Genomic DNA, 12,255 nt, shown 5'->3' on the forward strand with positions numbered 1-12,255 from the left:
TCTCCCACACTGAGGGGTTCATGGAGTCTCTCCCACACTGAGGGGTTCATGGAGACTCTCCCATACTGAGGGGTTCATGGAGTCTCTCCCACATCGAGGGGTTCATGGAGACTCTCCCACACTGAGGGATTCATGGAGTCTCTCCCACATCGAGGGGTTCATGGAGTCTCCATAGGCCTCTCCCACACCGAGGGGTTCATGGAGTCTCCAAGACTCTCCCACATCAAGGATTTCATGGAGTTCCAACAAGATTCTCTCACACTGAGGGGTTCATGGAGTCTCCACAAGACTGAGGGTTTCATGGAGTCTCCACAGGACTCTCCCACACTGAGGGATCCATGGAATCTCATGGAGACTCTCCCACACTGAAGGGTTCATGGAGTCTCCACAAGACTCAGGGTTTCATGGAGTCTCCACAGGACTCTCCCATACTGAGGGTTTCATGGACTCTCATGGAGTCTCTCCCACCAAGGATTTCATGGAGTCTCCACAAGACTGAGGGTTTCATGGACTCTCATGGAGTCTCTCCCACGAAGGGTTTCATTTCAATTTTTCATCAATATAATTAAATGCCCAAGGCTTGGGGGTCACTTGGCTCCAAGGATTGTCTGGAAGCAAGAGTTGGAGTTTTGGCCATCTTTGGTTTGACTCAATAATGGGTTTTTTTTCCTTAATGATTCAATGATTTTATGATTTTTTTTTTTAATTGGCAACTGAAATGTGCTTCAGGAACTGAGCTGGAATCAGATTCAACCTTTCATTAATTAATTAATCCCCCCAAAGCAGTTAGTTGGTGGTAAAAGACAGAAGGAATATTTCACCTGATGGTTTTTACAGTGGCAAAAAACCCAAACCTCAAACCCACTGGTAAAATGAATTATTTCTGCTAAACAACATTATTTATGACATCCTAAAACCTGTGGTGCTGTTGTGAATGGATAAGGGGCTTTTTCTCTGCTGCCTGGGGCTGGCAGGAAGGAACTGGTCAGAGTTTGGTCCTTGGAGGAGGGAATTTTTCCACTGGGAAGAGTGGCCTGATGGCATTAACATGTGTGGAGCTGGAGGTGCTGCAGGGCAAAGACTGATCTGTAAAAAAAAAAAGACCAATCTAAAAAAAAAAGAGTAATGAGCAAAAAAAAAAAAAAGACTAATCTAAAAAAAAAGTAATGTGCAAAAAAAAAAAACTAATCTAAAAGAAAAAAGTAATGTGCAAAAAAACCCCTAATCTAAAAAAAAGACTAATCTAAAAAAAAGACTAATCTACAAAAAAAAAGGAAGACTAATCTGCAAAAAAAAAGACTACTCTAAAAAAAAAGAGTAATGTGCAAAAAAAAAGACTAATCTAAAAAAAAGAGTAATGTGCAAAAAGAAAAGAACTAAACTAAAAAAAACTAAACTAAAAAAGAAAAAGACTAATCTGCAAAAAAAACTACCAAAAAAAAAAAAAAAAAGACACAACAGCAAAGACCCCTCGTGTGGGAGAGGGGTCGAGGAGATTTTTGGAAAAGCTCATCCACCAGATTTTCTGGGAAAGGGTCACCTGGGAGCCAGAACTCCTGGGTGTGAGGATGGATACGAGAAAGGGGAGGGAAATTTCCCTGGGGAAAATAATGTGGGTGACCCCGAGGGGAGGTGACTCGGGTCCTTGTCCGGTGGGAAAGTGAGGAATGCTGGAGCTGGGAAGGGAATCGCGATCCCACAGTGCCCTGCAGTGGCTGCAGGTGCCAGTGCAGCCCTGAAGGTGGGAGGGAGAAATGCAGGAGATGTTTAATCCTGCTCTGATCTTCTCCTGATCCACTGGGAAGTGTCCCTGCCCATGGCAGGGGGTGGAACTGGAGGAGCTTTAAAGTCCCAACCATCCCAAATCAGTTTGGGATTCCCCGTAGCTGAGCTGATGTTGGTTGTTATTCCCATTTCCAGGCACAATCAGCTCTTCCTGAAGTTCCTGCACTTTTTAGCAGCAGCTGTTGTGACAGCACAAGAGGGGAATGGGTTCAAACTGCCAGAGGGCAGGGTTAGATGGGATATTGGGAAGGAATTCTTCCCTGGGAAGGTGGGGAGGGGCTGGGATGGATTTCCCAGAGAAACTGTGGCTGCCCCATCCCTGGAAGTGTCCAAGGCCAGGTTGGAGCCACCTGGGATAGTGGGAGGTGTCCCCGCCCATGGCAGGGGGTGGAATCCAACAATATTTAAGGTCCTTTCAACCCAACCCGTTCCATGATTCCATGATGCTGAGGGCACAGTGCTCTGCAGTCCCAACAGAATATAAAAATTAAAACTGAGACACTCGAAATTCCAACTTGGATTTAAAGATTCCCACCAGTGGGAGCTCCATGTGGCCAGAGGAACAACCTTTCTCACCCAACCTGTCACAAACACAACTTGTTTTACTTTGGCTGCAGCTTTGACAGGAGGGACCAAGTGAAACCTCGATTTCAACAGCCACAAAATCAAACCCGAGTGCACAGGGCGGGTTATCCACAATATAACCTGGAATTAGGGAAAAGGTTCTTCCCCCAGAGGCTGCCCATGGAATGGTCACTTCCCAAGGCTGCCAGAGCTCCAGGAGTGTTTGGACAACCCCCTCAGGGCCAGGGTGGGATTGTTGGGGTGTCCTGGGCAGGGCCAGGAGTTGGACTGGATGATCCTCATGGATCCTTTCGCACACAGGATATTCCATGATTTCATTCTGTGGTTCTCTTCTGTGATCCTATGATTCTATTCTACTAAAAACGGGAAGACACTTCCCTGCGTGGCTTTTTAGGACTAAAATTCTGCTTTCAGCCACCACCTGAGAGATCCCCTGAGCCCTTCCCGTGCTCCTCTGGCTCTTTGATGCTCAGAGCCCCTGGGAGAGACAGAAAGGACTCAAACCTGCCAAGGCAGCAAAGCAAAAGGACAGAAAACACTTCCCCCACCTGGGCCCCTGCAGTGAAAAAGAGATTTTATCACTCCAGCCTGCCCTGTCATTTAATTACAGCCCTGCCTTGGGTTACAATTCACAGAGCACTGGAAGGAAAAGAGCTTTGTGGAGCAGAAGCTGGTTGTACTATTAGTGAAAAAAACCAGTTTAATACTCGTGTGTAGCGCTGGGAAAGTTGTTGCATCAGAGGGCTGGGGGCCAGATCGATACCTACAACACAGCCAGTCATCCAGAGGGGTGTGTGGGCAGCAAATCCACTCCATTCTTGAGGAAAAACAGTGAATTCAAGAGGTTAAATCCAACTGCAATTTTTTTTTCCCTCCCTGAAAATCCCAGCCCGGGCCAGAGCAGCAACCCAAGGAGCAGGAAAAGAGGCCGTTCCTCAAGCCTTGCACATCCTGTGCTTTGAGAACCTGAGCTCTGGGCTTTGTTGTTCTTTCAGTTCTTCCCCCACCACACAATTTTTTGCCTTCTTGGTTTTCCCTTTGTAAAGTTGGTTTGGATTCATTGAGCCAGGGAGAGCCTGACACGGGTACATCCACCTCCCATTAACACCCGGCGTTGGGCAGGGAACCCTTCCAGCTCCAGCCTGGCTCCTCCACCACTTTTCCAGCCCTCTGTTAAAAATTAAAGCAACATTCTGCCTGCTCTGCTGTGCAGACAATGGCAGGATTCAAGGCAAACGTTGATTTTGGATCTGCTCTCCACCTCTGGCTTGGAGTCGGAGCCTGATCCTTACGGCTGAAAACTCTGGGAGCCAAAGGCTACAGAGCTCCAGAAGGAGCTGGAGGCTGCAAAGCCCATCCAACACAGTGCCCACAGACATGTTGAAACCCCAATTTCTCCATCTGCTAAAAAAAAACCCCAGGTCTTGATGGAGAAAACATCCCCCTGTCACGTAGCAGAGAGGTCAGGCCTCGACAGCAACTCACGGGACTCTGAGACCTCCCCTCCCAGAAAGCACAAAGAAACCACAGAGGAGAGGAATGGAACCCTCCAAACCACCCCAAATCCGTGGAAATGAGCTTTTAATGGGGCCAAAACAATGAGCTCTTCTGTAGGAGTTTTGCAGGAAGGTTGAAAATGGGACTAATAAAGCGGCTCTCGAGTTCCAGCCGAGCTCGTGGAAAAGATCCCTCTCCCCTCTCCAGAAACAGGGATGAGATTGGACAGAGTGAAAAATAGAGCCTTGTGTTCATCAGAAAACACGGGATTTTGTGCCCCTGGTGACAAAAGAGGGACATAAGTAACATCTAAATAGAAAGGGGTGAGCAAAAATTGGTGATATTTGTAATTAAAGGCTTCGTTCTGCCCCAGCAAAACCTCCTGGAGAGGCCAAGAGTGGTCAAAAAGGACTTCTGCTGGAGGGATTTGAACAGAGCTTGTTGCACACAGCGTGCAGAGCCTTCCTCTCCCTTCCCTGGTGTTTCTCCCTGTGTTTTTTTGGGATGTCATCACCCTGGAACAATTCGGGACGCGAGACATTCCCTTTGGAAGCATCCTGGCCTTGCCTCACTGATAGCAGAGCTGGCCTGGCATTCTGTCATCCAGCACAGGAAGGGCTATTAGAAAGTTAAAATTCTTGGCAGGGGAACACTGGAATTGTGGCAGGAAAAGCTTTGTTCAGCCAGTGATTCCACCCTTTAACTGCACACCACGGAGCCGTTCCCTTCGGTGCGATTTTTACGGCCGCTTTTCCAGGATAATTTAAAAATGTCACTGCTTGTAACAACCCCCCCACTTCCCTGTGATTTATGGATCGAGGGCTTTGCATCAGGAGGATGGGGCTGAGCTCAGCTTTGATGTTTTCCTCTCTCCATTTTGCACCAGGAGGGTTTTCTTGCATCCTCCTCAACGATTTTACTCAGCTGGGTAAAACCATGAGCTTTTCTCCAGGCTCCCCCATTTCTCCCTCCCCTACAAACCTCCACAAATCCTGCTTTTTTTCCCCCTTTTTTTCCCCATCAGCCAGGCATAGGATCTATTAATTCAGCCCTAAACTGGCAACTTCTGCCCTCCTTGCTGATCTTTTTGGGCAATATAAACCTGGTTTTGGGTGCTATGGTTTGTCTCCAGCCTTGCTTTAGGGAGCAGCCTGACCCCTCCCCACCCTAAATCCACCCCAACTCCAACCCCCATGAATTCCACGTTTCACAGGCTGCTCATATCCCTCAGAAACTCAAGTTTTCCTTAGACATTGCACAGCCCCAAGCTCAGGAATTCCTGATCCCTCCAGTTCCCTGGGAATACAGTGAACAAAAGGAATCACAGCAGTGTCACATTCATCAGGGATGAGCTGCAGAAACAAGCCTGGAACTGAGCAACCCTGAACTTGGAGGATATTCAGGTCCAAATCCGAGCAGAGAGAAAAAAAAGGAACCTCGTTTTCCTTCTGGAGCTGACCAAAATCCAGGCCCAAAAATCCAGCTGCAGCCTCCTGGGAGCTCAGGGCCTCCACTATCAGCCTGGAATATCTTTATTCCACACAAGGAAAGCAGCTTTATTCTTCAGGGATTCGGGGACTGAAAGCAGAGCCCCCATCTCCAGGTGCCTTTTGTGTTAAGAGATAAGTATCACTGATGGGAAAGCCCCAACATTATCTCTCCTCCTGCCTGTTCCCACCAACAAACAGCCCTGAGGAGATTAGTGGCACATGCTGCTGCTGTTAATTAGGGAGACATCATTAATCAGCAGCCCTGGTGACACCGGGCTCTGACCTTTGGCTCCAGCACAATCCCATCTGCTGACTTCAGCCCCCCAGGAGGAACCTTCCCGAGCACAAAATACAAGCTCCTGGGAATCAGGGAAGAATTTACCATCTAGTTTTGATATTTTCTGGGTGCTGGGGCTTGGATGAGGAAACCTGAAAGCGAGAGGGAAGCATCTTCCCTTCCTAAAGCAAGAAGGGCTCAGTGCACATGGAAAAATCCCTCCTTTCACCAGCTCTAAAATTAACCCAGGGACTCAACAAGGGAACTGCTCCAGTATGGAGATTTTAGGCCTGGAGCACACCTGGGTGAAGAATAAATCTGTCCCTTTCTGCCTGTGGTTGTTATTTTGGTTCTCAGCCTTGGCTCGGGGAGGAGGGGCCGCGGATGGAGATTTTTGGCAGCAGGTCGGGAATTGGGATCCTCAAACTGGAACCTCAGCTTTGATTCTCGACTCCCTGACGTACCAAAGCACTCAGCAAACTCTGAGAGGGGCTCAGCTCTTCCTAAATTTATCAAGTGTGAGCAGCAGACACGATGCTGCCTCTCTGTTCCCTTATTCACATCATTTTAGGGAATCACGGGGCACATTCCTAGAGGGGAGCAGTGATGCCCCAGCAAAGGTGATCCCACAGTTCTGTGATCATCCTGATTGGGACATGCTGGTGATTCCCATGTGAGAAACAAGCCCTCCTAAGCAACCCCAACCCCATCCCTTTAGAGCATCCCTCCTGTTTATGTCATTCCCACAGAAGGAGTCCCAGATCCCTCAATCCCACCCAAGCAAAGCCTCCTCTTTCCGTGGTCTCCTTAGCAACCAAGGCAAGATAAGTGATGGAACAGAACCCTGTGGATGCTGGAGATGTCTCTTTTTATGGCCATGCAGGAAGGAGAGTGAAAGGCAGCTGTTTATGGCCACATGGTGCTGCTTTGGCAGGCGCTGGGGGCCCCTCAGCATCTGGACGACAGACCCAGACAATGGATTGGTTTTAATCTCAAAGATTCCAGCTAAACTGATTGCAGATGCTCTCTGCCTGCTCCCCAGCCAGCGTGGGTGAGGCAGAGCAAGGACAAGAATGACTTTTTGTTGCCCACAGTTCCAGGGCAGGGCAGAGAAATTCCGCGGGACACCCTCGGATTCGGGTCCTTCACCCCAGACATGGATCAAAAGGCTGGGCTGGACCCTCCTGGTTTCAGGTCCTTGGGTGTCAGAGCACTGCAAGAAACCCCCTTTACTGTTGGAATTTTAGGGAAAGTCTCGTGGCATCCTGCCAGGGAAGATCCACAGGCACAGATGTCTTCTGGAGATAAAAGAAGGTCCATCCCCCAATCCAAGGATTGACCTCTGGAGCTTGGTGTTCCACTCTGGGAAAAGATTTTCTGAGGGGCTGAACCCAGGTCATAGAATCCTGGAATCACAGACTGGTTTGGGTTGGGAGAAACCATAAAGATCATCCAGTTCCACCCCCTGCCACGGGCAGGGACACCTTCCACTAGCCCAGGTTGCTCCAACCTGGCATTGGACACTTCCAGGGATGGGGCAACCACAGCTTCTCTGGGCACTGGAGACTATTAGAATTATCCCAGCAAGGAAAATTCCTGGATTACAGGAAGGTGGGAGTATGGGAACAATCCCCTGGGAGCAGTGATGCTCCTTTCCTGGAAAAAAATGGCTTGGAAGAAACCCTTCTGAGACAAGGAATGCTGTCAGGAATGCTCTAAGTGCTCTCCCTGTGTAGCTTTGCCACACAAATTCCATGTTGAAGGTCTGGATTTCAGTGCATTCCTCACCTCTTGTCTTGGTTACAGCAGAGCCTTGGAGAGGAATGAGAGGGAGGGGGAGCTCCTGAGGGATCCAGCAAGGTGGGACTCGGTCCCAACATGCTCCATCCATGTTTTCCCACAGAACTGTGTGTCCCGGTCTAGGTGAGCCCAAAATTTATCTGAGGCATACACTGGACCAACTCACCCCAAGCCCAGGAGCAAAGAGCAGTTCCAGGGGCTCCCAGAAAACTTTCAGAGTTCTCCCTTAACTACCACAACCAGCCTGGCAATTGTTAAATTCTCACACCTCACACGAAGAGCCTCAAAAGAAAAGGCTTTGAGTTTTCAAAGCTTGATCAGACTGAGCTTTGAAGGCATCCCCTGAGCTAAGCAGAGACCTAAAGCCTTCCAGAGATCCCTTCTGTCCAGTCACTCTGTGTTGCCATTAAATATCCTTCAGAAAACACCTGCCTGAAAAATCCAACCCCCTTCTTTCTGGTTTAAGAGAAGATCAGGCAAGCCCTGCTCCTCCTTTCCTTGCCTTGGGGCTCTGGGAACCAAACAAACAGATTAAAACGCTCATTTTGCCCTGTCTGGGAGGCGGGATCAAGCCTGGCATGGGAAATCTCTCCCATCTTTACTTGGAAGTGCCCCGTGAGCAGAGAGATCCTCGAAATTTCCACTCCCTTGTGCTCTCAGGATGTTGGGAATCTGAGCATCCTTCAGGTCCGAGCTTTCCTTACCTTCACACCTGTGGCTGGTCTCGCTCTGCTTGTGTCCTGCAGGGCACTTGCACTCGTAGGAACCCACGGTGTTGATGCAATTCCCACCTTGGCAGAGGCCAGGGATGGCTTGGCACTCATCCACATCTGTGGGAAGAAGAGCAGGGACGTGAGGAAGCGCGGCCGTCCCACGGATCCACGTGGGAGGGCCGGGAGGGGAAAGCTCTGCTCCAAGATCACGTTTCAGAAACCCCCTCAGAGATAAGGTGAAGGACAGGAAATGGTCCTAAATGGTATTCCTGGCTCATCCACACAAGCAAGAAGGAGACAAAAGTCTGGGAATGCTTTCCAAAGCAAACGCCCGCGTGTCCGTCCCCCCGCGGTTCGTTCCCCGGGGAAGGCTGGGGTTTAATTTTGAACCTGGAGAAACACCAGCCTCGATTCACCACCTCTTGTGGGGTGGAGGAGGTTGGAGAACCGCACTGTGGCCAGAATCTTTGACCTAAAATGATCCTGGATGATCCCATGGGAGATCCAAGGTCTGTGGTGCTGCTCTGGGAGACACGACGACGGATTGAGCAAAGTCACACAGAGAGTTCTCTGTTTTGGGGCCCTGTTCTCTGTGTTCCCTGTTTTGGGGCCCTTTTCTGTGTGTTATGTTTTGAGGCCCTGTTCTCTGCGTTCCCTGTTCTGAGACCCTGTTCCCTGTATTCTCTGTTTTGGGACCCTGTTCTCTGTGTTCTCTGTTTTAGGGCTCTGTTTTGGGACCTTGTTCTCTGTGTTCCCTGTTTTGGTGTCCTGTTCTCTATGTTCCCTGTTTTGAGACCCTATTCCCTGTATTCTTTGTTTTGGGGTCCTATTCTCCATGTTCTCTGTTTTAGGGCTCTGTTTTGGGGTCCTGTTCTCCATGTTCCCTTTTTTAGGGCTCTGTTTTGGGTCCCTGTTCCGTATATTCTTTGTTTTGAGGCCCTGTTGTCTTTTGTTCTCTGTGTTCCCTGTTTTGGGGCCCTGTAATCTGTGTTCCCTGCTTTGGGACCCTGTTCTCCGTGTTCCCTATTTTGAGGCCCTGTTCCCTGTATTCTTATTTTGGGACACTGTTCTCTGTGTTCTCTCTTTTAGGGCTCTGTTTTGGTGTCCTGTTCTCTTTATTCTTTGTTTTGGGACCCTGTTCTCTGTGTTCTCTCTTTTAGGGCTCTGTTTTGGGGTCCTGTTCTCCATGTTCCCTGTATCAGGGCCCTGTTTTGCGGCCCTGTTCTCCATGTTCCCTGTATTCTTTGTTTTGGGACCCTGTTCTCTGTGTTCTCTCTTTTAGGGCTCTGTTTTGGGGTCCTGTTTTCTTTATTCTTTGTTTTGGGGCCCTGTTCTCCATGTTCCCTGTATCAGGGCTCTGTTTTGCGGCCCTGTTCTCCATGTTCCCTGTTTGGGGCCCTGTTCTCCGTGTTCCCCGTTTTTGAGCTCTATTTTCATATCCTATCCTCCGTGTCCCCTATTTTGCTGCCCTATTCTCTGCATTCCCTCTTTTGGCTCCCCTGGCACACTCTCCTCCTCCCTCCCTTATCCCAGCCCGGGCACATCCCCGATGGCACCGACCTTGGCAGGCTCCGGTGCGGATATTCGGGATGAATCCCCGGCGGCAGGGATGGGGCTGGGCAGGACACATCTCACAGGGGTGTCCCCAGGCCCGGCCGATGGTGGCACAACACATGGTCTTGGTGCAGACGATGCCACTGAGCTGGCCCTGGCACATCTGGTTGTTCACTTGGCTGAAGCACGGCCCGGTCCGATAATCTGGGAAAAGGGGGGGAAAAAAAAACACATCCAGGGGTTAGATCCCGACAGGAACACGAGGATTCCTCGGCCGTTCGGGTGCAAATCGATGAGTTCTGAGGGGGAAAAATAAAAATAAAGCCCTGCAATGGTGAAAAGAAGAGAAATTTCAGGCCTGTGTTGGCTCTAAAATGAACTCAAAATAAGAAGAGGTGGTTTCAGGGCTGAAGTTTCACCTGTTCTGTGAAGCAAAGCAATCAAATTTTATTTTATTTAGGAGCAAAGATCCACCTCTGGAAGTGTCCAAGGCCAGCTTGGAGCAACCTAGTCTAGTGGGAGGTGTCCCTGCCTTCCTTAAGGACCTTCTTTAAGGTCCTTCCAACCCAAACCATTCTGGGTCACGATTAATTCCTTCAGTTTAACTCTTAAAAGATCCCCTGGCAGTTTGAACTTTAAAACCCCAGATGCTGCAGAAGCAATTGGTGTGTTTCCCATTCCCAACCAGGATCCTCCCATCCCTTAAAACCAAAAAAAAAAAAAAAAAAAGGATTTTTGAAGGGCTTTGCTTGCACTGAGGAATGTTGGGTTTGACCCTCGATTAGGGATATTGGCACAGCAGGAAACTAAATTCTGAAATAATAAGGTTTTCCCTTCTGCTGGGAATAGGTGATTTCGTGTAAGTGTTTGATCTGTGGCTGGAAAAAAAAAGACCTTTAACCCAGAAAATTCCACATGAACTGTCTGAGGAAGTTAAGTGTTGGTCTGGCTGAGATTTGCTGAGGGAATTTCGAGGTTGGAGAGTCCAGTAATTAGTGATTGCCTGTGAACCCAACTCCTGCATCAGCTCCAGGATTAACCCCCAGCTGTCTTTGCAGTGAAATATTTGGATTTGATGTGTGAAGCGACCAAAAAGTCATGGGGGGGGGGGTGGTTATACCTGAACAACGAGCCACAGGCACCCACAGGCAAAGGGGAAGAGTTTAACCTGGGCTAGAATTGTCCCACCTGGAAAACACACAAGAAATCCTGGGAAAAGACCAATTAGCAAAATAATTGCTTATTTCCATCTTAATGCTCCCTCTGATTTGTGTTTCTTGAGCAGCTGGGAGCACAGTCAAACTTTAAAATTAATGCTGATGAAAGAGAAATGGGAAGTTTGGTCTGTGGGTGTCACCGAGATCAACAGCAAGAAGGATTTGAGGGGAAAAGAAAGCACTGATTTTGAAGTGAAATAGGTGTAAAGGTGATGGGATCTCATAAAAAAAACCCTTTTTTTTTTAGCAGCCTGAACAGAACCACAAGCCACGTTTGCAAAGGTGAGTTACCAAATAACCGTATATTGGGTTTTTTTACTCAAATTTTATCAAGATATCAAAAGCAGCAGAAGAAGACGCTCCTCAAAGGGACTCAGAAAGTCCGATTAATAAATATATAACCCCAAACCGATGCAGGAAAGGGGGTGGACTTGCACCTCCCACCTCCTCTGGAGACGGAAGCGCCGCGGCAAGAATTCCTGGAGATGGATCCTAATGAAAGCACAATTGTGAGGAGAACACCCCCTTTGAAACAAGCACTTGACAAAAATAGATTTTCCTATGTAGATTACTCCTTTGGAGGGGAATGAAGCCAAGGAAATTGCAGTCTGGAGGCCAGGAAGCCTGGCTGCCTTCCAGCTCCCATCTGTTGCTAATTCGAATGGGCAAATTATTAAATTTTTAATGAGGCACCAATCAAATTTTATTAAGGAAATACGGATGCTTAGGAGATGTCTAAAGCCCTTTTCCAGCCCGTGTTACGGGATCTCATCTTCCAGAAACCTCAGTGCAGGGTAAGTTGTCCTTCAGAAGTTCTGGTTTTTCCTTGGAAAAGCAGAGGTGAGGTGCTGAAAAACTGGGATTTCTACTTCCTCTTCCAAGCTTGCTCAACTTTACAACAAGAAGAGCCCAGTGGTGGGACACAGATGAGTTCCACCTTCCCACCTCCAGGTGAAGTTCTCATTGCAGAGATGGCAAGAAATACCGGATCAGGCTTGATTTTTGGGAAGCTTCAACCACGGCAAGGTGGGTTTAGTTGCCTAAAAACAACCCCTCTGACTCCACCACTCCAAAGGACCCAACCAGGAGCGAACCCCCGATGAGGGACAGCCCTCAGCTCCTCTCCCAACACCCATCAGCAGCCTCATATCCAGGCACTTGATCCTGTTGCCATGTTAATTCCCAGCTAAAACCGCGCTCAACACGTTCCATCTGTAAATTCCTTATCTCTGGGGTTAGTCCCAGGTTGTTCAGGGGTTACTCCGGGGTTACTCCTTGTGTCTCCTTGCTCGAATTGCAAAAGACACCATGGAATCAGAGCTGAACCACGAGCCAGG

General features: G+C 48.7%; 1 protein-coding gene across 1 annotated transcript in view; it reads right to left on the reverse strand.

Moving 5' to 3' along the window:
- The window catches only part of LOC113957184 (fibrillin-2-like), a 99,959-nt gene that overhangs the window by 62,906 nt on the left and 24,798 nt on the right, over positions 1 to 12,255 (reverse strand). The window contains 2 exon segments of the mRNA XM_027664404.1: positions 8,139 to 8,264; positions 9,708 to 9,905. Coding sequence (XP_027520205.1) covers positions 8,139 to 8,264; positions 9,708 to 9,905 — 324 coding nt within the window.

Source organism: Corapipo altera, unplaced genomic scaffold (genome assembly GCF_003945725.1).
Source record: "Corapipo altera isolate COAL_440 unplaced genomic scaffold, ASM394572v1 96, whole genome shotgun sequence".
Lineage (NCBI taxonomy): Eukaryota > Metazoa > Chordata > Aves > Passeriformes > Pipridae > Corapipo > Corapipo altera.